The sequence below is a fragment of the Tetranychus urticae genome, chromosome 2 (genome assembly GCF_039701765.1).
Source record: "Tetranychus urticae isolate SD_2017Ah chromosome 2, NJAU_TeUrti_SD_1.0, whole genome shotgun sequence".
NCBI classification, from domain to species: domain Eukaryota; kingdom Metazoa; phylum Arthropoda; class Arachnida; order Trombidiformes; family Tetranychidae; genus Tetranychus; species Tetranychus urticae.
In genome coordinates, this window is record NC_142959.1 from 6032816 (window position 1) to 6057641 (window position 24826).

General features: G+C 32.9%; 2 protein-coding genes and 1 long non-coding RNA gene across 10 annotated transcripts; 2 read left to right on the forward strand and 1 right to left on the reverse strand.

Moving 5' to 3' along the window:
* The first annotated feature begins 1152 nt into the window (after positions 1–1152).
* Positions 1153–2922, forward strand: LOC112539286 (uncharacterized). The gene is made up of 3 exons (XM_025161686.2): positions 1153–2336; positions 2399–2560; positions 2622–2922. The coding sequence occupies exons 1-3, from the start codon at positions 1329–1331 to the stop codon at positions 2685–2687; spliced, it is 1236 nt and encodes a 411-aa protein (XP_025017454.2). The 5' UTR covers positions 1153–1328; the 3' UTR covers positions 2688–2922.
* A 5239-nt stretch (positions 2923–8161) lies between these two features.
* On the forward strand, positions 8162–23611 carry LOC107366253 (uncharacterized). Of its 6 annotated transcripts, none has more exons than XM_089267288.1 (7): positions 8162–8611; positions 14678–15075; positions 15335–15619; positions 16862–17205; positions 18717–20047; positions 20123–20338; positions 22427–23611. In XM_089267288.1, the coding sequence occupies exons 2-7, from the start codon at positions 15033–15035 to the stop codon at positions 23262–23264; spliced, it is 3057 nt and encodes a 1018-aa protein (XP_089123414.1). In that variant the 5' UTR covers positions 8162–8611; positions 14678–15032; the 3' UTR covers positions 23265–23611. The 6 variants fall into 6 exon arrangements, with proteins under 6 accessions (XP_089123414.1, XP_015789322.2, XP_025017435.2 ...); XM_025161667.2 differs by lacking the exon at positions 8162–8611 and adding an exon at positions 11284–11708; XM_089267287.1 differs by lacking the exon at positions 8162–8611 and adding an exon at positions 14125–14532.
* LOC107366254 (uncharacterized) lies at positions 8672–10978 on the reverse strand. 3 transcript variants are annotated; one of them, XR_016198555.1, is made up of 3 exons: positions 10838–10978; positions 10646–10744; positions 8672–10474 (listed from the first exon to the last, which is right to left on the reverse strand). It is a non-coding gene; the product is annotated as an uncharacterized LOC107366254 (long non-coding RNA). The 3 variants fall into 3 exon arrangements; XR_016198556.1 differs by having other exon boundaries at positions 8672–10480; XR_016198554.1 differs by having other exon boundaries at positions 8672–10744.
* Positions 23612–24826: the final 1215 nt, after the last annotated feature.

Here is a 24826-nt window from a genome sequence, read left to right on the forward strand (position 1 = left end):
AACAAAGATAACAATCAAATAAAATTCACGTTATTAGTTTTCTTAGCAATATTTACGGAAGAATCAAGGCAATGATGGCCTTAAAGCAGTGTTACTAGACGGAGAAAAGCTTAACCTAGCATTAACTGCAAGATAGTGCTTGTAGGTGCCATAACTTTTGAGATATCGAAGTGTAAAGTTTTAAGGCCAATGGCCAATATCAAGAGAACCGTTGGAGAACCAAAAAAGTTTTCAACCGTAGATGTGTACCAATAATTTTTTATCGACTAGAAATGAGTTTCAGCCTTCTAGCTCTAACGGTCACAGAAATAGCCACATTTAACCGAAAGTCGAAGTGATCTGTTTTACAAGAAACGGAAGATTTTATTCCTCAAAATGAATGCATTTTCTGGTAGATTATCAAAATTTACATTTGAGAACTGATTATGATGAAAAAATCTGGTTCAATAGTAGTACAAAAGGCTATCGAAGTTTCAGCTTCGACTCCGATTTTCTCGAAAACTGTTCATCTGAGAAATTTTTTAAAAGATTAAATAAATTGAAAATCTTTATGTCTCTTCAAAGCTACAAATTTCTAACTCTTAACTCGAAAGCTAGAGTTTCTGTACGCACTTCTTTCAACGAAAAAGCTGCTTGAGTTTAAAAAGCACAACAATCATATAAATCACACTTTATTAGGTTTGTTTGCTAGTTTTTGAAGAAACTAGACGATGTTATTCGTAAAGTAATTGCTAATCACTCGAGGAAAGTTTGATCTGTCCTGATTTCTTGTTGGAAATTGTGAATTTCTTCTCGGTAAGTCACAAAAAAGCGAAAGGACATGCTTTGATCGCTATTAATATTTAGCTTTAAGCCCCAATCATTTTCCTGAAAAGGTTCATTTTTAATATAAATGATACATTCGAAGTTACATTATCAAGTTTCAGTTTGCAAAGATGTGTGCTAATGTATTTTCGTGACCTAAAAAGCACACCAACTTTTGGACTCCAGAATCTGAACTTGTAACAAATTTTTTCGTTATTTGTTCTTAAATGGGTTTCCTACCAAGTATTATGTACTTTCTATGTTTGTATTTCGAGAAATATTGGAAAGCATTTTAATAAATTTCATGATCAATCATATGAAGCAGCTTTGAACTAATTGCAACATCTCTTGAGGTCATTATAAAGCACGCTAACTTGTAATATTGTGTCAAATACACATATACTAACAGTCATTGGAAAGGACACAATTTATTGATGTTTTATGCTCGAGTAACAATCAATACTTTCTTTGCATAAGAAATTTTCTCATCATTCTTGGAACTATGTTCAAGTCGACAATTAGAAATGGTTTTTAAACGGTTTTTAAATTATATGTTGATTCCCAAAAGTTACCGGACTCCAGACCCAAACAGACTACTAGAGTATGACCTGGAAAATGACTTGACCCATCTTCACTTGATCAGTTTTCATCTTCCCTCCATTGAACCTGTTAAATCTCGAACAATAATAAACCTAATATTTGATATATTCTGTTGGATCAATGCAATTAAAGTGGCCTGGTTTTACTGGTTAGATATACCAACAGCCATACGATTTGGTGATCTGTCTCTATTTTATGGTGAATCCAGATACTATGGACTTGCTTATGGAGTCATTGGATTCGTTTACATTAATGTCGCTTATAATGTGGCACATTGGGATCCATCTCATGTTAAATCGTATTACTGGCTTCGTAATTACAATGAACCATTTCCAGATCATCATTATTTTGTTCAACATCCAGTCAAAGCTCGATGGGCTGTAATTAAAAAGCGAGTGAATCGAGTCTATCTTTTCTTATGGTTTGTCACTCGATGTGTTATTATACCAAGTGCTACATTTGTTGCCCTATCGCCCATTTTCATGTCTAAACAAGCATCAGATTTGATCACTAATGTACCAAGTGCTATACTGACGCTATACGCTTGTTTTTATGCCTTTAATTTGGTAAGGATGTCAGTATTTCTTGCCATTTCTTATGGTTTCATAATGCATTATTCCCTCGAATTGAACTTAAAATATTTGAGAAACCTAAAGACCAAAAAGACAGTAAACTACTCACAATTGCGAACCTTTTTTCAACATTATCTAAACATCTATAATGAAGCATTTGAAGCTAACAAATTCATGTCCAAATTGTCTGGTGTCCTTTATTCAGGAACATTTCTCGAAAGTTTAGTTTGCATTTATGTAGCCTTCATAGCGCCAGAATCACCAGTTTCCACTAGAATGCTGTTTCTTGGATTCTTCAATCTTCACTTAACCCTTAACATAATCTTAATGTCTTTGGCCTTTATTTATTTACAACGATTGGTAAGTCTAATTATCATTTAACCTTGAATTATTTTCGAACTAAACAAACTTTCAATGTTCAGGATCAATTGGTTCGTAATAATATCCACAAACTGTTGACTCGATCTATCATAAAACCAGCTCTTAAGATTAAACTGGAAGAAGCTTTGTTCATGATGGAATCTTATCCGATGGGATTCCGATGTTTCCATTTTTTCAGATTCAATTCATCAAGCTTATTATTGGTAAATATAACAGTTTCGCAAGTTATTCTGAAATAATTTTTTCTTATTTCTTTCGTTACAGACTTTGCTTGAGCTTGGTGCTCATATGTTACTAATCGTAATGTCCGTACCAAGAGTCACACATTGATCCTTGTTAATAAAATATCTTACTACAAAAAATTTTACTTGGGACAATAAGCTCATCATTTTATGAAAATTGGGAGTTACATTTTTAAAGTCATCAGCCAAAAGTGTACAAAAGCTTCGGAAGACTAGAACTTAAATGCGCTTCTATCATAAACTGTTTATCTCGATATTTTTTACTAAGGATAGCAATAAGTTCGGTTGCTTTTTTGCTGTGACTTTTATAAATTGGACTTTATGCAAGCATACCAATGATTCAAAGAGTATTTAAGAGCATCCGAATAAGTCCTAGTAGCTCAAAGCTCTTTTCAATCGGAGTTAATCATTTAGAATAAATATTTAGAGGATTATCTGTAAAAAAGACTCAACTTTTCTCAACAATTGCATATGCATTCCTTGATTATGCTCATATAAACCCTTAAAGTCGTACCTTTTAACTCAAAAACCAGACTTTTTGTGTTCGAATTCTAGTGTCTCATAACCGACTTCCTTCATACCAGACAAAATCAAGACAAAACTCTATGATCAGCTCTAAAATAAGTCTAATTTGCTATTTAAAGGTTTTCTTATGAAGGGAATGATTGTACTCCTTAATGATGGGATTTTTAATTTAATTTTGAGCCGATTTTTGGTTTGTTTCCCAACCAACAGTCGGTGCTAGAAGCAATTCCTTTCAAGCGCATTTTCCCACCAAATATCGTTTGGTGTTTATTATTTACAATTTTTTAACTAATTATATTATAATTAATAAATAATATGAATAATCAATGCTTTTCAGAAGTAATTTTTTTATTTTTTGTTTCTTCTTTCAAAAATACAAACAAAAGTCTAACTCATTTTTACATTTAAGTTACATTATCCAGTTATAACGTGGTTTCATTGACTAAATGACGTACTCATTCTTTCCTCATAATGGTGTTTGCTCTCCATGTAACTGTTAGTAGGAATGAAAGCTCAAATTGAGATCTCAGATTGAGATACTTAAATAGTTTATTGAGAAAATGAAAGTGAATTAAAGGTCAAAAGGTACATGCTTATATACCCAAGAAAAAGAGGGACACAACGAGGACTCAAAGAGTAAACAAAAGGATTAGTCAAATAGGTCATAGCCTAGGGTCAGATGGTGAGAGGTCAAGGACGGGTGTACCCATTAACACTCCCACTCACTCGTCTTGACAACTCCTATGGTATCCCGACAATGATTGAAAGCCTCCGAACAGAGTGGCTTGGTTAGAAAATCTGCGGCTTGATCCTTGCTCGGTACATATTCCACCATGAGTTGACCACTTTCCTTAGCGTCCCTAATGAAGTGATAGCGCACATCGATATGTTTAGTCCTTCGATGTAAAACGGGGTTGTCAACCAACTTGATAGCCCCTTGATTATCGCAAAGCATTTTAGTTGGGATCTCTTGTTGAGATCTCAATTCTTTTAGCAACTGACGACTCCATATAATTTCCTTAGAACATTCCGCCATCGCCATATATTCAGCCTCAGTGGTACTCTGGGCTACTGTCTTTTGGGATCTCGAAGCCCAAGAGATCGGTCCATTGCTGAGCATGAGTACATATCCAGTTGTTGATCTTCTGGTCAAGGTATCCGAAGCGTAATCGGAATCACAATATGCAGTCAGATGTAATGATCCTGATCGCATGAATGATATTCCGTAATCTTTTGTTAGCTGTAGATATCTCATGATTCTTTTTACTGCAGTCCAATGGCTAGTTGAGTAGTTACAACAAAACTGAGAACATTTTGAGACGGCAAACATTATATCAGGACGTGTTGTTACGGCTAGGTACATGAGAGCTCCCACTGCTTCCTGATATGGCTTATCCTGATCTTCATTTACTTCTGGAAGCTCTAACTTGTGGTTAACATCACTCGGAGTCAACACAGGCTTGCATTGATCCATCTTGAATCTGGCTAGTATCTTCCGTATGTATCGTTGAGAGCTCAATCTGAGCTCTCCTTTCGAGATATCATATTTAACTTCCATACCAAGGAAAGCCTTTGCATCGCCGAACGTCATCTCGAAGTGAGATCTCAAGAAATTTATTATTTTACCAGCTTGCTCCTTTTTAGTCGTACACAATAATCCATCATCAACGTAGAGAGCCAAAATAGAGAAACTAGATTCTCTAGTCGAAACAAAGATGCCATGATCTGCTTCAAGTCTTTCGAAACCAAACGCATTCAAAAATGATGTGAATTTAAGATTCCACTGACGCGGAGCTTGTTTCAGTCCGTACAATCCCTTGTGTAGTCGACAAACTTTGTTTGGATCCTCGATAAAGCCAGGAGGTTGCTCCATATAAATTTCTTCTAACAGATCTCCATAGAGAAAAGCAGTCTTCACGTCAAATTGTGAGATCTCCATTCCATAATGAGAAGCTACGGCCAACACAGTCCTTATGGATTCATATCTTACAACTGGTGCAAATGTTTCATTGAAGTCTTGGCCTGGTACCTGAGAGTATCCTTTTGCAACAAGTCTAGCTCGATATCGCTCCACAGTACCATCTGGCTTTTCTTTTATTTTGAAGATCCATCTACATTTAACTTTGGATTTTCCACACGGAAGATCGACGAGCGTCCAAGTCTTGTTTTTGTTTAAAGCTGAGATCTCATCTTCCATAGCTGCAAGCCATTCTTTGGAATCCTCGCTCTCCAGAGCCTCTTCGAAGGTAGTCGGTTCATCTCGAACCATGGTCAGTATTCGCTTACATTGTTCACGATCTCGGAGGTCATACCTTGAAATCTCGTTTTGAGATCTCGCTATCTCATTTCGAGACCTCGCGATCTCCTTTCGAGATCTCGCAGTTTTATTTTGAGATCCCGGAATCTCAATTTGGGATCTCGGAGTCTCGTTTTGAGATCTCGCTTCCCGAAACTCAGTTTGTGAGCTTACTTCTTGAACCTCATTACCAGCAATTACTTCTGTAAGCTCAGTAGAAGAAATTTCTTCTGAAATCTCATTTTGAGATCTCACTTCTGGGATCTCGATCTCCACAGTCTTAACACCGTCTTGGTCTTCTATTAAAGATGGGTCTCTAGCATCGTTGAATTTAACATGACGAACAATCTCAACTCGGTTCGACTCACTGAAGTACACTCTAAAATTTTTGCAAGTCTCGGTGAATCCTACGAGAATTCCTTTACGACTCTTTGGGTCCCATTTCTTCCTTCTTTCCTTCGGTACCAGTGCATAAGCTTCTGTTCCAAACGGTCTTAGATGAGAAATGTCAGGCTTCTTACCAAACCAAATTTCATAAGGAGTTGACTCTGAGATCTCACCAGTGAGAGCTCGATTAGAGCAATACACAGCAGTATTGAGAGCTTCGGCCCAGAGCTTCTTAGGCAGATTCTTAGCATGGATCATAGATCTTGCTAGATCAACCAGCGTTCTTATTTCTCTTTCAGCAGCTCCATTCTGTTCATGGACATATGGAACGCTGAATTCATGTTGAACCAAGAACTTGTCTGTGATACTTTTAACATCCTTATTTTGATACTCGAGTCCATTGTCCGTACGCAGAACCTTAACATCATTTCCAGTCTCAATTTTAATGTCTTTAAAAACACGAGGTAGAACGTTTGAGATCTCATTCTTATGTTTGAGCGTAAAAACCTTTCTGTAGGTACTATGCCTGCATTTGAAGATGGCAGCATAGAGTGCACCACCAATTGAAGGCACTTCCATTGGTCCCACTACATCACTGCTTATATGTGACCCCACTGTCATCGGTTTTGGTTCGCATGTATCAAGATGAAGCTTAACTTGCTTTCCTAGGGTGCATCCATGGCAAAAGAACTTTTCTTTCTGGATACTGATATTTTGAAACTTCGGTATCAGTCCAACGTGAGCCATCTTTATTATTCTATCGACACCGATATGACCCATCCGTTCATGCCAGTCTTTCAAAGAATTACCCTTTGATTGATTCACCAAGATCTTTGAGATCTCATTCAAGGGTTGGATGCACAATCTGAACAAGTTACTGTGCTCATTCTTCCGACCAATTACGACAATATTATTATTCTGAGATCTCACTACGAGATCTCTACCTTTAGCAACTACCTCCAGTCCTCGCCTTGTGATTTGGCCCATCGATATCAAATGAGGGACTGATAGTCTCGGTACGTGCCTAACTTCCAGTAATCTGTTAGGTTTCCACTCTTTTCCATTGAATGTTTTGACTTGAACATCACCAATACCAATTGCTTCCACTAAGTTACCGTCACCTACTTCGAATCTTTCAGGTTCAGAAAGAGTCCTGTATGAAGCGAATAATTCTCTATCTCGAACAAAATGATTTGAAGCACCAGAGTCCATGATCCAACCAGAGTCACTTGGATATTTCTCAAATTGAGATCCAACACTTAAGATCTCACTGTGAGATCTCACTTCTGAGATCTCATTGCGAGATCTCACCATGAAACCACCATTTTGATTATCATCGTTTCGCTTTCTAGGCTTCTTACAATTCCTTTTTAGATGACCAACTTCACCGCAATTATAACACTTGAATGTCCACTTCTTAAATTTCTTCTTGTTTAGCACTAGAGCTTCACCTTGAGATCTCACGGCACCATCATTTACTATATCCCGCTCATGAATCAGCAATTGAGCCTGTAGATCATCCAATTTCAAGTTGAGACCACTAAGAGCCGCCAATCGCCACGAGGTCCGGAAGGAGTCGTAAGACTTCGGCAAGTCGTTGATAATTTTTGCCATCACAGTCTCTTTTGAAGGCTCTTGGTCCAAATCTTTCATCTGCTTGATTAAAGTTGAGATCTCACTGATGTAAGCACTAACCGACATATCGGGTTGAAATTTCAACTCGTGAAAAGCTTGAGCACACAAGTATTTATTGTTCAATGTTGTCTTCTCTCGATAGTTTATCAGAGATTTCCACATTTCATGCGATGTTGCACATGACCGAATGAGAGCATGATGCTCTTCGTCCAAAGTAACCGAAATAATACTTCGGGCACTAGCGTCTTTCATTCTCCATTGTTTAATTTTATCATCACCTTCCGTTGGTTTCAAATCAATACCTAACACCGTATCAATAAGATCCTTGGATTCCAAAACAGCAGATATCTCGTACTTCCAGCGTTGGAAAGACGAAGCAGTCAAGGTAGCGACATGAACATTACTTTTCTCCATTTTTGAGAATCACAAAATATATCAAAGGTATAGAAACTAACAAGTGAAAAATTAAACTTCTAAACAGCGACAACTATTTAAAACAAGAGAGCTGGGCCCATAACCTGTTAGTAGGAATGAAAGCTCAAATTGAGATCTCAGATTGAGATACTTAAATAGTTTATTGAGAAAATGAAAGTGAATTAAAGGTCAAAAGGTACATGCTTATATACCCAAGAAAAAGAGGGACACAACGAGGACTCAAAGAGTAAACAAAAGGATTAGTCAAATAGGTCATAGCCTAGGGTCAGATGGTGAGAGGTCAAGGACGGGTGTACCCATTAACAGTAACCTTATTGGAGGTTTGGTTTCTTTACCTGAAAAAATGGTTTATTTTTAACAATGACAAGATAAAAAAACGCAGTTGGCAACAGTGAATTTCATCTAACATTTACATCAGATTTCCTGGACACAATAATCTTGGCAAGTGAAACGAAATGCTAGCAATCCTGGTTTTGATGACCATTTCACCTTTTGGATTTTGGCTTTATAATGATAATTGCGTTATGGAGGTCCATTGGAATTGATCGACAGGAAATAGTGATTCCAAAATCTGAAAAATGAGCAAACAATTGGTTAAAGACAATAACACTCGACACAAAAAAGCGAAATTAACCTGAAAAGCTTTCTCAGTGGATACCAAGAAAAAGGCAACTCTTTACTCATCTAACCGTGCATCAATGTCATCCAAGTTTATATATTTTTTCCTTTTATTGGTAAATAAGCATTATTGTATTATCATAAATTGATTTTTGACAATTTTTATACAATCATCAGCATCATCAGCATTAACCCTCAAGGTCGTAATATTATTGTTTTAATTCAATTGGAACGCCGTTATAGCTGGATAATATAGACATCATACCAGAGCAAGATTCAACTTGACGTCTTTCGTTTTTCGCTTCAAAATCAAACAAAAAGCATACTAATTTGTTTTGTTTTTTCACTCAATTCAAATTATATGTCAATTACAATTACAATTATTATTATTCAATTTACACGACTAGAGAGGAGTCAGCTATCTAAAGCATAATTGGATTTACAGCAAACTTCACTTTTACCCATTCAATCTGAAGCTGTGTTGGTTTTGTTTAGACGGATCCAAATTACCCTTTTAAGAACCCGTAATTAGCTGATTAATCAATCTAACGAATGTATAATTATTGTTCAAATTTGGAAAAACAAAAATTTCCAAATCTACAATCAGTAATCAAGCAAATCATGTTTAATGAAAATTGTATTATTTTCAAATGATTTCAAGTGAAAGCGAACACTCGAAATTGTAAAAGTGGATTATGATCAATTATTTTGTTCATAACGACAATTTGTGATTAACAAAGTGCTTTACATGTAAAAGTAAAACAAATTGAGCTAATTAAGACAATCAAAACTACAGTTGATTGTAAATCAACCACAAATGCTCTCAATAATTGACTGTAATGGACGCTTTTTTGATTTTTAATGTTTAATATCAATGTTTATCAATGCTTCAAGTTGCATTTGATTTTCATGTTGATTGCTCTTCCTTCATAGTTAATAATTTTAATTGCTACATAATTCCGTTGATTGTTTCCAACTAGTGAAAATACAATCCAAATGAACTCTCCGAATGAAATCATTGAAGCCTTTGTTAATTGTTGAACAATCATCCTTTCAACCGTAAATCTATTAAATGATTTCATAGTCGACCAAGTCAATGATACTGACCTTTAATTGACTGATTATTGGAAACATAAACTCTAATCGTTAAATTGTTTCACAATTAAATCTCTTGATTCCTTGGGATATTAACCTTATCCAAGTTGCTTCCAATTAGAGTATCTTTACCTTTGTTTAGATGTTTGCAGTTCATTAATTGTTGTCATTTCATTGTTGGTTGTAGATATTTTTTTTATAGAACTGTCAATCCATCCAATTACCAGGGTCGATCAAATAGATGGACACGATTGTATTGTTGATTGTTGAACAGCTAGAATGGTCAATCTGATTAATACATGTTTATGTTTGATTTTATGAGTAAAAGGGAAGTCGCTGACAAAAAAACCCAAAATAACCCAAATTGAACCAGAAAAAAGGTTGTTTGCCATTTTTACTTATCGATTGTCTACTTATTAATTTTTCAATGTTAATCTAATTTGGTTGTGATGAAGTGAAAATGCATTGAAATACAATTAGTCAACACATGTCAATTGTCAAACGGAAAGTGTAATTACAATTGACAGTTGAACAACAGTGAAAATTAGTTTAACCAGAGTCTTAATTAACAGGTAAACAGGGTAAGTGGTTACATGCAAATTGTTATGATTGACAAAACAATTGTTAAACCTGTTCTAAACTTGAAATCCAATTGATAAGTCAACATAGTTAATAGTCGATTGTTAATTTCAACCTTGCCCAATAATTCAATTTAAATAAAGTCCAACCTTGACTCAAGGTACGTACAAATCAACGGATCATTGGTTGCCTCCAGTGTCTTTTCTTGATTTATAAATCAACAGTTAATCAGCATATTTTATCAGCTCATTGGTAAATCAGATTACAGTTGATTGTCATCCAAAATAATCACAATTATCCAAAACCTAAAGCTTACAACCGTCAGATGGTTAAATATAAGGCTGTTGTTGCTTATGTTAAGGTTAATAGGTTCATTTGGGTTACTGGTAATGTTGATGACTGAGATTATTTTCGGTGACATTGTTGGGTTATTATTTGGTTTTGATCAACATTGATATATTCATCTATTAACTAACCTTGACTTTGGGTAATTGCAAATTGTTGGCCAGTTGTTGTTTAGTCATTTGATTGATTTGAATTTGATAACTCATTATTAGAGCACATGCATGTTGAGGCTTGAGTTTTTGTGATGAGTAAAGATGAAGGTGAAGAAGCAAAAAGCAAACAGACAATTGATTCAATCCAAGTTATTATGTAAATTATATTACCTTTATCATGATGATGATTTGATAGGAGATGAAGTTGGAGATGATGAAGAATCAATTGTTGAAATGAAAAGAAAATTTGATTCAAAGATGATTCCTTTATAATGGTAAGAACAGGTAAAAGGGTAAGTACAGGCATGGTTTTGGAAGGCAAGGCAGGAAAGTTAAGGCATAACCGAATCAAAAATGGTTGACAGAGCAATTTAATTGATGTGATCAACCCTGATAACCAGGTAAAAGATAATGATGATCAAGTAAATCAATTCTGAGCAATATGCCCAATAAAAGACAAACAAAAGCAAATAGAAAGACTAAATAAGAAAGACGGAAAGGTGGAAAAGTTTGGAGGGAAAGACCAGAAAGAATGGAGGTAAGATAAGGGAGAGCAACAGTAGCAAGTAGCGCTTTTCTTGCTGCTGAATCACAGTAATGTGAACTGTTGTGTCACAAGCTTTTTTATGTGCTTCAACATATCAACTCTTGCCGTCTTTGTCATCGTTCATCATATCATCATTTATCTTCATTTATCATCATCTATCTCTTTATTGCCTCTTCTTACTCTTTCTCCCTCCTTTTTTATTTTATCATTTTCAAAGCTAAACAACGTGAGGAAAGGTTATGTCATTCTGCTTTAAAAAGTTCCAATATTTACTCTGTTCTTCCCTTCTGACCGATTGAATTTTTCCCTCTCTTCTGTTGGTTTTTACATTTATTTATGTATCTTTTGTTGTAAAGTGTTTAATGGTCAGTGTGTTGATGCTTTTGTGAACCAAATGGACTTGTCAAAATCTGTGTTTGTTTCTTTCACTTTTATACTTCTCAACCTTTAACTGGATTACAACCTCAACGGCATTTGGTTACATTATTTTTAAGGGTAAGTCTTGTGTTTACTGGTGTTAATTAGTCAATTTATCAGCTTGTTATCTTGTCTTGATTAAATTTTGTTAAATTCAAGGAAAATGTCGTCATGAAAATGTGCTTATGATTCAGTGGGATGATAAAAGGCCCTGTAACAACATTAACACACATTAACATTTGCAGCCCATTGCGTACAGTAATTGGTAAAAAAGTGCTTAGGAAAAGGAAAAGTTGATGTTTACAGATGATTATCGTTAACAATCATGAGATTTATTGATTTCTCTTAACAACTTTCCATTTTAGGTTCAATTTTTTGAATTGAAAAGCTTCAATAGTCCTGTCAACTTTCAGAGTTTCAAAAATTTTCAATAAATCTGAACCATTGTAGCATCTTAAATTGTCATCAAACAGTTACAACTTTCAATTTTCACCTGTTCTCACACAATATTTGAAAATGTTCAATTTCACTTTTTCTCACCTCTCATGGTTAAGAAAAGTTTCTATAAATAATATTGGATATTAATTATAATCTTTTATACTAAGGTTACATTTAAATATAAAATTTGCTCAACTTTGCTCAGCAACAATTCTAATTACAACCTGTATACCAAATTAAATTGATTCTGATTGAACCCTTAGAAACTGATTGTTATGCTCATTTTCCCATAAACATAATGATTTCTAAGCTTATCTAGTTGACAGAATAGTTTGGAAGAAACTCATTGATTCTGATCGTAACTATAAGTTGATTGTGATGGTGATGATAGGAACCACCAATTTCCCATGCTTCAATCATTCACTATTAGTCATGATGTTATCCAATTAAATTTAAACCAAATTCCCAAGAATCAGTAAAAGTTCAAAACCGTTCAAATTATAGCAACTTTTTTCTTCCAACATTCCAACCTTTACTATTTTTTGCACATTATTTCCATCTTTTCATTACAATAATCATTATCAAATGGTTAAATCCTGTACATTCTTATATTGTTCAATTCAATTGTTTTAACTTTTCTCTGTCTTCATGTTTGATCATCTTTTTGTCTACCTTTTTCAACTCAAATTAGCAAATAACAAGACAAACAAAAAACAGGTAAACAAATATAGCATTTTTTTATGACAACTTTCATCAGACTTTCACTTGATAAACTGTATTGAAACAATACAATCATTGACACTAAATCTCATCAAAATGTACTTTACATTAATACCAGCAATCAGATGTAATCTTTCATGTCAACATGAGCATCTAAAGTCAAGTTGAAATCATTTTGAAAACAGTTTGTTAGTTTTAAACATTTCAACCTTTGAAATCATCTAAATGTTGACTTCAATCAATGTAAATCTTTGCTCAAATTGAACAATTAATAAGTCAGTTTCTTGACATTTTTCAAGTTAGAATCAATCTTTAAATTTCTTCCTTTCAATTACAAGCTTGCCTTTTATATTAACTCATCCAAATGATGAAACTATCATTATAATCATTGTGTTTTAATTGTGTAAAACCGGAACAAAAAAGTCTCGGCTAAATTCAGGGAAGCTTTTTTGCTGGTTAAGATGAAGATGGTGAAAAGATGATGAACTAAGGGGATGAGAAACAGTCCAGGTTGATCATGGTTGTTGAAGGTACAAAATGCAACAAAAATTGATGTTAAAACATGAAGACTGTCCGGTTGAGAAACTTTCATGTATAATAACCCAAAGTAATAGTGTAAGGTCATGCAAAAGTTAATTCAACGCCAACAGTTGATTATTTTAACCATTGTAACTCTGGTTTCAATTGAAAAATATCTTATTCATTATCATGTTAACCAGAAGAATAAGAAAAGTTCATCCTAGCCATCATCATGTTGTCTTGATTGAGGAAATGATGAAGTTTCCAACAATCAAACCTCAATGGTGAATCTCAGCCCTTATTTTTTCATCTTTCCCTTTCTTCACCATCGTCTTCAAAATCATCATCTTGATCAAATTACTGTTTCATCGTTTTTGTTTATTCATTAAAATAATGATCAGTTTATTGGCCTTACAATCAGTGTTGCATCAATTGCACTTGAATCTGGTTAAACAATGTAATCAAAAAAGTCCATAGATTTGTCTAAATTAACTGTTTGTAATCAACTTGACTTGAGCAATTTAACCCAAAAAAATGGTGTAAACCAGAAAAATCAATCAGTAATGAAATCAATTGGTTAACTGGTATTCCTCACCTTTTCTTGGTATAACACACTGACTAAGTTCACACATTTTACTGTGAAAAAAGTTAATTAGTTACCTACAGATTAAATTTGATTCACATAGGATGAGAGATGCAAGGGTAAACAATTAACTTCTCAAATGAACAATCTTGATTTAGTTTTAAATTCATTGAATCAATTGATTGGACGATACTGCTTTTTCCCATTGAAAATAGGTGAAATGTTAATAGTGTGTTCAAGTCTGACTTTGATTACAAATTAAATCAGTTGAATCAATAGGGAAATAGGAAGAGAGATTAACACTTTTTAATTTCCTTGAGAGATTAGGGTGGAGAAAAAGTTATCCACCTTGAATTAACGTTCAATTCACATGATATAAATTTTATTTTTCACCAAAGTCGCTTCTTGTCAATGATTTTCAATCTTTTTTACTTCTTCTTCTTGCTTTCTTAACTCTTCTCCTCCCTTCAACTCCCTTTTATCATCTTTTACCATCATCTTGATCATCAAGTAAATCATCATTCTTATCCTATTCTGTTTCATCTTCTGGTCAGATATTCATATTGTTTAAATGAAAATAGTAAGGTTCAATCTCATCTTTATAAAGCTTTTTCAATTCTCAACAAATGGCGTTAAATTAATGTTGGTATTTTATATCCTACAGTGCATTATGTTAATGTTTTATGGTCATCTAACCGATCTATCTTCATTATAACAACATTTAGTTTGCTTTTGTTACCTTTTTTAATAATTTGCTTTCCTTTTTTCCCTCTTTTCACCCTTTTAGTCAATCACCTTATCAAGTTAACAGTTGAAAAAGTGTCTACATTACATCTTGCAAGTTTGGTTCTCACACAACTCACCGGTTAAAATGGAAAATTAAAAGCAACCGTTTCAATTTTACCAAATCTTCGGTAAATTACAAAGGATTAAGATAAATTTTGACGCCAATCTGTCGCAGTTTTTGTTACCAATTTGTTTTGTTTAACCAGTTTAATTATGTTGATCAGATGATATGAGACAACCGTGGATATGATCAATCCATTTGCCGTTTTTCCTGCCACCAGGCTTAACCAGAAACCTAGCAATAAATTTTTTGGTATCAATGATCAAATTGGTTTAGTAGTGTTCCTTTACCTTCAATGGATTTTATTAAGTGCCTTATTCACATTAACATTGTCCGAGGTATTGCCACCAGATGATTATCATGGTCACTCCTATCGTCGTTATCGTCAAACATCATCCGCACCTTCATCTCTGTCCACAACAATAGATACCTCATCAACTTCACTGCCATCACCTTTGTTAACCCCACCAACACCATCAGAACCCTCATTTTCATCTTCATCACCATCTTTTGTCCCTACATCAACACCCTTTACAGCTCATTCAAATTCACCTAAACGCAAACCTCTCAATGATCCTCGTCTAATTGTTTATCCAGGAGATTTAAATGTCGCCCTTCTCATCAATTCACACCAATCTCTTACACCTGGACAATGTAGTGATCAAGTTAATCTATCTGCTGTCCGAAGTGCAATGGCGGCTATATGGGCAATCCATCAAATTAATGTTAACCAAAATGCAAGTCAACTCAAATTAGGATTATATCTTTATGATACATGTTCAGATGAATCTATTTCCGAGAGACAAACAGTCAGAATATTATCTCATCTCGATGATATTCAATCAAAAACTTGTCTTAAAGACAGAGAATCACCATTAATAGGTAAGTAAATGATACAAGGTAAAAAATCAATCAAAAACCAACAAAAAAGCAACCCATTAGCCATCTTTGTCTTGTGAACCCGAAACAATAATTTTGAAAATTCCACTTCAACAAAAAAACCAACAATAACATTACAACAATCAGTATTAGTCATTAACTGTTTCTATTCAGTACAATTCAAGTAATCAGTCAAACTACTGAAAGTGACCAAAGACAAATAAGAATGCTAAAAAAAGTTAAATGCCCAATTGAGGTCAATCTATTAAAGATCACCAAAAATGGTTAAAAGTAAAATTACTTTCAGTTGTCTCACTGAAAAGCCATCATTTTCAATTGTTTTAACCTACACTTCATCCTCGCCATAATTATCATCATCATGAATACTTTTGACACAAAGCTATTCAATTAAAAAATAACATTTAGGTTTAACAGTGGACAACGTAACTTGGTCAAATCTAAATGTCCAATAATTTCTATTCAACTCTTCTCTTGTCCATCATAATTATTATCATCTTGATCTTTCTTTACAATCCTTTTATTAAACCTGTTGTCAACAATTTTGAAACTTTTAATACTTGCTATTATTAACCTCAGTCTTACCGTTCACATTGAATTGTTATTATAACACCCAACAATCGCAGCTCTTCACTCACTATTATTATTTAGTAAAGTCATTCCCATCATTAAAGTTCATCATATATCATCATCAACATGATAATAATCACCATTTCGTATCTTTCAGTTAAAAAGATGCAAAAAAATTATTACAAATTCGCATTTCTAAACATATACACATTTGAACACTTTTGTTTAAGTAGCGAAAGAAATGATGAAAGTTTAATTGTCCATATTGTTGGTGGTGATAATGATGATGATGATTATAATAATGTTGATTCTTGATGCTTTAATGACGCCGATGATAATGATGATTCTGTAATATTTAATTCTTCCGGTAAATTGGGTATCATGAAAAGAAACCGTTAATCTTCACTGTTAATTAATTATCCAGATCCATGTTATTTCAATTGAGGTTTTAAATTGAAACTTTCATTTCAACCAATTACACTTTCTAACATTCAAAACCCATTAAAATTACAATAAAACTGAAGAAGTGAAAATTGATTGCCTTTTATCCAAATTGCTGGTTTTTGGTTGTTTTTTATCTACCATTACAATTTAATATCATTCATTGTTCATGTAAATATCAGAAATTAATTGAATCTATTTTTATTTCTTGATTAGGAGCCATTTCTTCTGGACAATTGTATCGATCAACATTGAACCTTTTCACAAGCTTCCAAGTTCCTATCATAACAACCCAGGAACAAGATCCTATGGAAATACCGGGAACCACTTTATTCACTGTTGCCTCTTCATTGAAGTATCTGTCCAAAGCCGTTATGGGGCTGTTGAACAAGCTAAACTGGTCTCAGGCCACTCTGGTTGTGTCGGATGAGGTTCCTCTCTATTATACCAAAGTATTGGAAGATATTGCCACTAAAGTTAGATTTAACGTACAAAATTCACCAATTGAATCAACAGTTGATTACCCAAATGAAGCAAACAAACGAGACTCAACCAATAAGGTGTGTAACAATATACTAACACCATTAGTTGATTTACCCGAATATAAATTATTCAAACTCAATTCCAGTCAACCTTTCCAATTAACCTTACAAATTATGTTTACTGCAACCTTTTCCTTTCTGTCATCTTTAACTGATTATTAATTTATCCAATCTATTAATATATTAATGAACTTTGAAATGCTATTTTCCATACAATTGTTGGGGCTATTAAAAGGTTGCACCAGTCTGGTTGGATGCAATCAATTGTCTCGCCTTTACCATCAAATCACAATTTAGTTTCAAATTGAAAGTGTTATACACTTTTCATTGTAATTCAACTAACAATTTGTTTTCCGTTTTGCTTTTCACTGTTCACGGAAATTATTCACTTCCTATTGATATTGAATGTTCAATATATTCAAATATTTATCTGATGATGACTTTGATTTCAAATTTTAAATTGAATACATTTTTCCTGGAAATTATTTGCTCAACTTGAAAAGGTAAACATTGGATATGTAAACACATTTTCAATGTTCATTGAAACACAATTTCTGAAAATATCCAATTTCAATTATTCAAATCAATACTTCAAATCAACTTCAATTCAATTGGATTTCATTGAAAGCAAACAATTTGATATTATAAATCATTAGTTTATTGTTTACAAATTTTGTTGATTAATTTTACAGACTCATCAATCAGTGATTGAGTTGGTAAAATGATAATATTTAAACAATACAATAAGATATTCAAATAAGGAAATGTTTTGCTTGAAAAAATTTGCCCATTCAATTGATTGATTGATTATTGTCGTCTTGATTAGTCTATTATCAGAATGCTAATTGAGTTAACCCTTAAATTGGTTTGTTGCTTGTTAAAAGTGATTAAAGTTTCCCATCAAAAGTGAAGAGCCTTTTTGAACCAAATTAACTTGATTGTCGAGTCAACTTTCATCCTCTAATTTTGTGTATATTTAAAGTTATTGCTTTCAATGGAAATGTTACTTTCAATTGCATTACCTTTTGTAACCCAACTCTTAATCACTTTTACATTTGATTGTTGATCGTTGTTTTAATTTAAAGTTCACGAGCAAAATACGCAGTTAGTCACATTTTCACTGGTTGACCTTAAATCCATTGATTGTGATCAAATCAATGATTGTAAATTGATAATGAATAATTCATTTATAACAAGAGTTGAATTGACTTTTCAACTATCAGGTATCAAAATGATTAAGAAATACTCAATTTAATCGACAATTTGACCATCTTTTCAACGGAACTGTTGGCATTCAACCAGTTATCACTTGAACACATTTTGGTTTCAACTTTAACTTGAATTTTTTAGGCAAAAATCCTTTTTTATTTGTTCCTTGTTTGGTTTGGTTTTCAACCTTTACTTTGCCAGGTTAATGAAGCAAATAAACTTCTATCGAAACTGTATTATCTTGCCTTTTCCAACTAATTAACTGAACTAAATTTGCTATTTATTAACCTTTTCTTTGTTTTCCATCTTTTCTTCAACAGGCAAATGTTAAAAATACGATACTCTTTTTAAGTTCAGAGGAAACACTGAAGCTCTTTTCTAGTCTAAAAACGGTGGTTCCTCCCGATTCGGAAGACTTTGATTGGATTGTTGTCACAAGTCAAGATATTTCAGCTCAAATTGCACACCTTTACAGCTCAAAAGAATCATCTGGTTGCCACACAAAACCTTTGTATCTCATTTTACCTCAACATGAATCAACTCCAGAGCTTCATGATTTCCTATCAGCTGAATTATCCTCAATGGGTGACTCTATTGATCCTTTATTTCGTGAGCTTTTGGAGTCGGCAACATTTACACCATCATCATCATCATCACCCAATGATTCCTCCTCATCAACCCTTTCCTCATCTCATTATCTCTTTTCATCAATGATTAAATCTGTCTGGTCTTATGGATTAGCATTGCGATCATATGAACGTAAATATTGTACACTTAAAGGACCATCCTACGATTGTTCACCGTCTCAGGGAGTTTCTCTAGTTAATCTTATTCAATCCGAGTTAATGTCAATTAATGGGACAATCAATGATTCTGGATTTGCTTCGCTTAATGGCTTTAAATTGCATTATGATGATGAACACTATTTAGTTAGTAATCGTTATGGACTAAAGGCTATCACATCAAACTGCCAAATAATGGACATGGGCTATTTTGAGGATGGAGTTTTATTTAACCGTGAAGCAAGACAGTCTGGAGGTTCATCAAAGTCAACTGGAGATCAATTCAAGTCAGTTTCTCGAGATGAAGAGTTTTTTGAATCAGAATCACCCAATTCAAATAGTATACCTGCTTCTTTGGTTGTTGATGATAAAGAAGTTTCAAGTAATAATCTTTCCGATTCACCAACAAGTCAGCTACCATCTTATGGTCGACCTTTTATCAAACCTTTACCCTCTGATTATGTTTTGAGATTGAAGCCCATGTCTTCAGGAATTGATACAAGAAATGAAATGAAATCAGCTACTGAAAAGACAATCGGAAATCAACATCGACCAATTGAATCTGGAACATCTTCACCCGGTGTTAATAGTAAACAAATGATTGAAAGAAATTCAATTGTTCGCACAAACAGATTATCATTGGCAAATGATGAAATAGTGAGAAAACGTTACTCTTCATTTTATTCGTGGTTAGGCCACTCTTGGACAGTAACAATCATTTCTCTCAATGTAATTGGCATCTTGATTGCTCTTTATACCTTTACATACATTTTGATGAAATCATGTGAAGGAGCATTTAAAAAATCAAATCAAGATTTGGCCACCTTTCACATACTATCAATCATCATTGTTTACTTTGGTGCTATTTTGTAAGTTCTATTAACATCCATTGATAATTTAAATCAAATGTTTAATAACAATATTTTCGCCATTTTTTCAATTAGATATGTATTTCCACCAACAATATTGATGTGCTCATTACGGACAAGCATCCATAATATATCTTGTACAATGTTATTTGGCAGTCTACTTCAACGTGGAATGTATTTGCGAGCTCAAAAGTGGATTGGTCTTGGCGGAAAAATATCTAAACTAAATCAATGTTTAACCTTGCTTTTTATCATCGGAATTCAATTAGCTCTGGAAATGCAACGTTGGGCGTAAGTTGATAAGCAAAAATTGATGAACAAAACCCTGATCATCAAACAATCATTGCTATCCTCATCAAAGTGTTCAAAGAGCGTATTATCGAGAAATTTAAAATTAGGATCGATTTGAAGCGGCTGCAATTTTAACACTTATTTTTGTAGCTTCTTGTGATTTATTGTTAAGTTAATAGATTATCACATTTTAGTCCTTTTTTCCATCATTTAACTCATCATTTCATCTCTCACTTTTTCATTTTGGTAAATCATTTTACCTATTGATTCAGTGAATCGTTTTAAAGGCTGATTTAACACTTTTCAAGACTACTTTTTTTGCTGCAATTGACATGATTATTTTTTCGTCATTTGCCTCAATCTCTTTAAAAAATATTGTAACATTCAGCCTACCATTAATCAAATTTATTTATGATTACCAGAATGAAATGAAGCAGTTTAAATTGATAAAATCAATCCATTAATAGAAACACAATGACACAGATTGCATTGTTAGTCAACTGTTTTCACGGGCAATTTGTCATTTGGATATTTCCTTTTACTTGAAAACCTCAATCGATTAGATTTTCTTAAATTTATCACTTTTACTGGAATTAAACTTAACCTCACAATCAACTAAATACCGTGAAATATTAAAGTATTGAATTATGCAAAATTAAGCAAACATATGTGCTTTTCAATAGCAATTCATGACCACAATTCTGATTATTTCATTAAACATTGATCTTTAGGAAAAATTCAGCATTCAAATAATGATTTGTTGAAATCTCAATGATGAAGCCAACTAGTTATGTTATGTTAGAGTAGTTTCTGGTTTTTTTTGGTTTTGTGGTTTCTCATTTTTGGCTTTGGTTGATTACCTGTTAGTGTCAAAAGTGTAATCAAGTGAAATGAGAGCTTTTTAGAAATGAAAAAGTCAAAGATAAAGGTGAATATGATGAAGAGTAAGTCACAACTCCATCATCATACAAGTTTGAAATGCTTTCTATCTTCGATACAAATTCAGATTGAACTGCAGTATGAATTTAGATATTTTTGACTTTGATAATTCTATTCATTCACATAGCTTTTGAATTCCAAGCTTCAGGCCTAAGATAACCTTGATATTGAGCTAATTCAATTTGAATTACTCATTTTAAAAGCTCCCCGTACATAAGATTGAACCCAGTGTTCAGTTGGTCTGAACTGACTTTATTAATATGTGTGTTGAGCTTTAAAAATGAAAATTTGACAATTATCAATTGAATTAAGGTGACAACAAGAAAAAATTTTACATCTTGAATGTAAAAAACAATTTCACGTTGAAAGTTGATCATTTTTAAACTGCTTTGAATCAATAATCATTACTAACATTGAATTGGTAGAGTTTACTATTATTTAATGATTGAACAAAATGATTTTGTTAACCATTACTAAATCAGGTTTAATTGTGAATATAAGCATACAAAAGAGTTTAAACATAATGATGAATTGAGCATAAAATATTGATAGTTATCTTTATGTGTTGTGGGTGAAATGATGTTACTACTGTTTACAATTAATAAATTTAGTTAAACAGTGAGATGTTAATCATTTACATGCTGATTATAGTATTTATCCGGTTGGTTAAATTGTAAATTACTTTGAACCTTATATTACTTTTCAAGACAATTTATTCAACTAACCATTTATCAAAAAAATACCCAAACACCTTAAACACACACTTAGCGAAAGTCGCTCACTTACAAAGTGACAAAAATTAAATATATATAAATAAATTGTAAACATTTATATGTAATTAGTAGATCAGTTAATATATTTATTTTCTTAACCCTTAAACACACCTTAGATATCAGTCTGAATACTAATTATATTCAGTAAACAATTACTCGAATCAAAAAGCATATTTAGACGGGCATAAGAGTAGTTATTTATTAATTGTAACTATAAAAGTCAAAGCTATTTTTAAATCAGTGTCTATTCAATTTAACTTTAAGCGCTAACTTAAATCACTCTTTGATCAACACAATCAATGAAGATGATAATGTTTCTTGCTATTACAACATTATTTAAATTAAAGCTAATTTTCGTTCTACTCTTTATTTCTAGATATGAATCTCCATGGTCTAATGATGCTCTTTATCGTCTACCTAAAGAGTGTTCACCCAATTCTAAGGACTACATATTATCTCAATCTTATTTAATTTTGATTAGCACATTATTAATCATGGTCTCTTGGTCAGCTCGTCATCAACCATTTGCATTTAAGGATGGCAAACATATCTTCATTACAAGTACAATTATATTTCCAGTTTACATGTTTTCCGTTATTCTTGTTGACAATCTTACTGAATCTCCTGAAACTGGATCATCCAATTTATCATTGACTGACCAACAAGCAAATCCTCGATTAACAAGTAATCGTCTAAATTTGGAAAATTATGCCATTTATCGGGATATAATAACATCACTAGCAATGATTCTGATGGCTTCTGCGTCTCTTTTTGGTATCTTTGGACCAATCATTTATACCATTCAAAAATATGGCATTTTACCTCCAAAAAATGGTTCCTATGCTGAATCCTTGTCTACAGCATTTACTCTGTTTAGAGGACTTGAAGGAAGCGGAGGAGGAGGAGGCCAACGGGAAAACAGTTTATTAGATAGATTATCAAATGTTGATAGTTCAAGTAATACAACCGAAGGCTCAATTGGTCGGAGTAAAAATAAATTGACCAAAAGATCAGACATTTTCCCTTATATTATTGGACCAACGGCAAATTTCAAGTTTGGTCTGAAACCAGGAATTAGAGATAGAACGACATGCCCCTTTAATCATTGTCATAATCATCTTAATTGTAATTTTGGTGAATGTTCTCATATTGAGAAAGGATTGATAAAAAATCCCCTTTATGAGGATCAAGGTTTTCGTTCAGCTTATCCATGAATTCAGATGGTTATGCAAACATATCCGTAGTTTATTAAGTTAAATGTTGCCAGATTATCTTAAAAAATTTTATCATTATTAAAAATTATTACAGTCTATTTACATTGAACGACAAAATCTAATGCTTTTCATTAGACGAATGATATTGAAGGTTGAAATTGGCAAAAAAAGTATGTAACTCTTTTTCAATGTTAATTTACTGTAAAATTTATTTTGTAAAAGCAATTCTAATGAGAAAAATCAGTTTTTTAATCATCTTCATTTGCCAATTATCAGGCCAACTTTCATCTTCATAAATCATGACTTGTATCATAAACTTGTAAATAAATTTAATCACTTGAATCCAATTTATTAACAAATTATTCTCACTAATTTAAGGTAGATCAAATGTAATAACAATTTTAGATGCCTGACAAAAAAAATGAATTATTCATTGGTAATGCACACAATTTCAGTACAATTAAAAGTCTACAAAAGCTGGTCGCTTCGCGCTGGTCCAATCGAGTTTTAAGATACAAATCTTGATGGAGGCGACTTTCATTGCGGGTTTTCTGTACTACATATGCATATAAGCTTATTAACCATTGTTTAATCACTTTTCAAATGAAGTGATTGTTGAAATTGATCATTGGCTAATGAAAATGCAACTTTTAAACCTCGTCAACTGCTTGATCAATACATTTGTTAAATTTTTAGTGATACCGTAATAACTGAGTCGTTATAACTTTTTTGGGTTATGACGTTGATACAGTTCATTATAAATCTGAATGAATTGAACATTAATAGTAAGGATCAAGTGTTTGGATCAATCATTAAATGGATCCCAATCAAACCTAAGGCAAACTTAAGCATCTGTCAAAGCTGATATTAGCCTTACATTGGATATTAATCAATTCACTAACACAATCGCACAAAATTTACATTATACTCGCCCGATAATTAAGACTGCATTAGAAGCTAATTGTTATACCGGGCTATTCAGCTAAAACTTAAGGCTGTTTGCAGTTATAGCTCCCGAACCTGTGTACTTACAGGCTCGAAACTTATACTGTGTATTTCTGACCGGTAAATGACCATGGATTATGAATTTCAAGGTCATTTGGTAATATGACCTCTAACTGATATTTGGAGCTAATTTTCTTAGACTGCAAAAATTGCAGCTTGGTTGATGTTTGGTCAATTTAATCATTGGACCTCGTCTGAAAAAGACTTTCATGTTATATTATTTAACGAAGATTGAATTTTAGCTATGAAAAGTTTTTTAATGAAAACATTTCATTTTCACTTTTTTTGATTTTAATATGACTTCAAGCAGATGTACTGATGAAAATTTAACTAAAAGTCTAATAGATTCAGATAAATTGATTCTAATTAATTGGATATAAAAAATTTACGATTAGCTAATCATTCTGTCTTCAGGTAGTTGTTTGGGTATAACTTTGAGTTGGAATAGTAAGTTTTTTTTCTTACAATTCAGTTTGTTAATAAAATCATTGATTTTTTCTCATTAATGAAATGAAACTAATTAGATTCAGATTAGATTCAATATTTGAATATGTGAT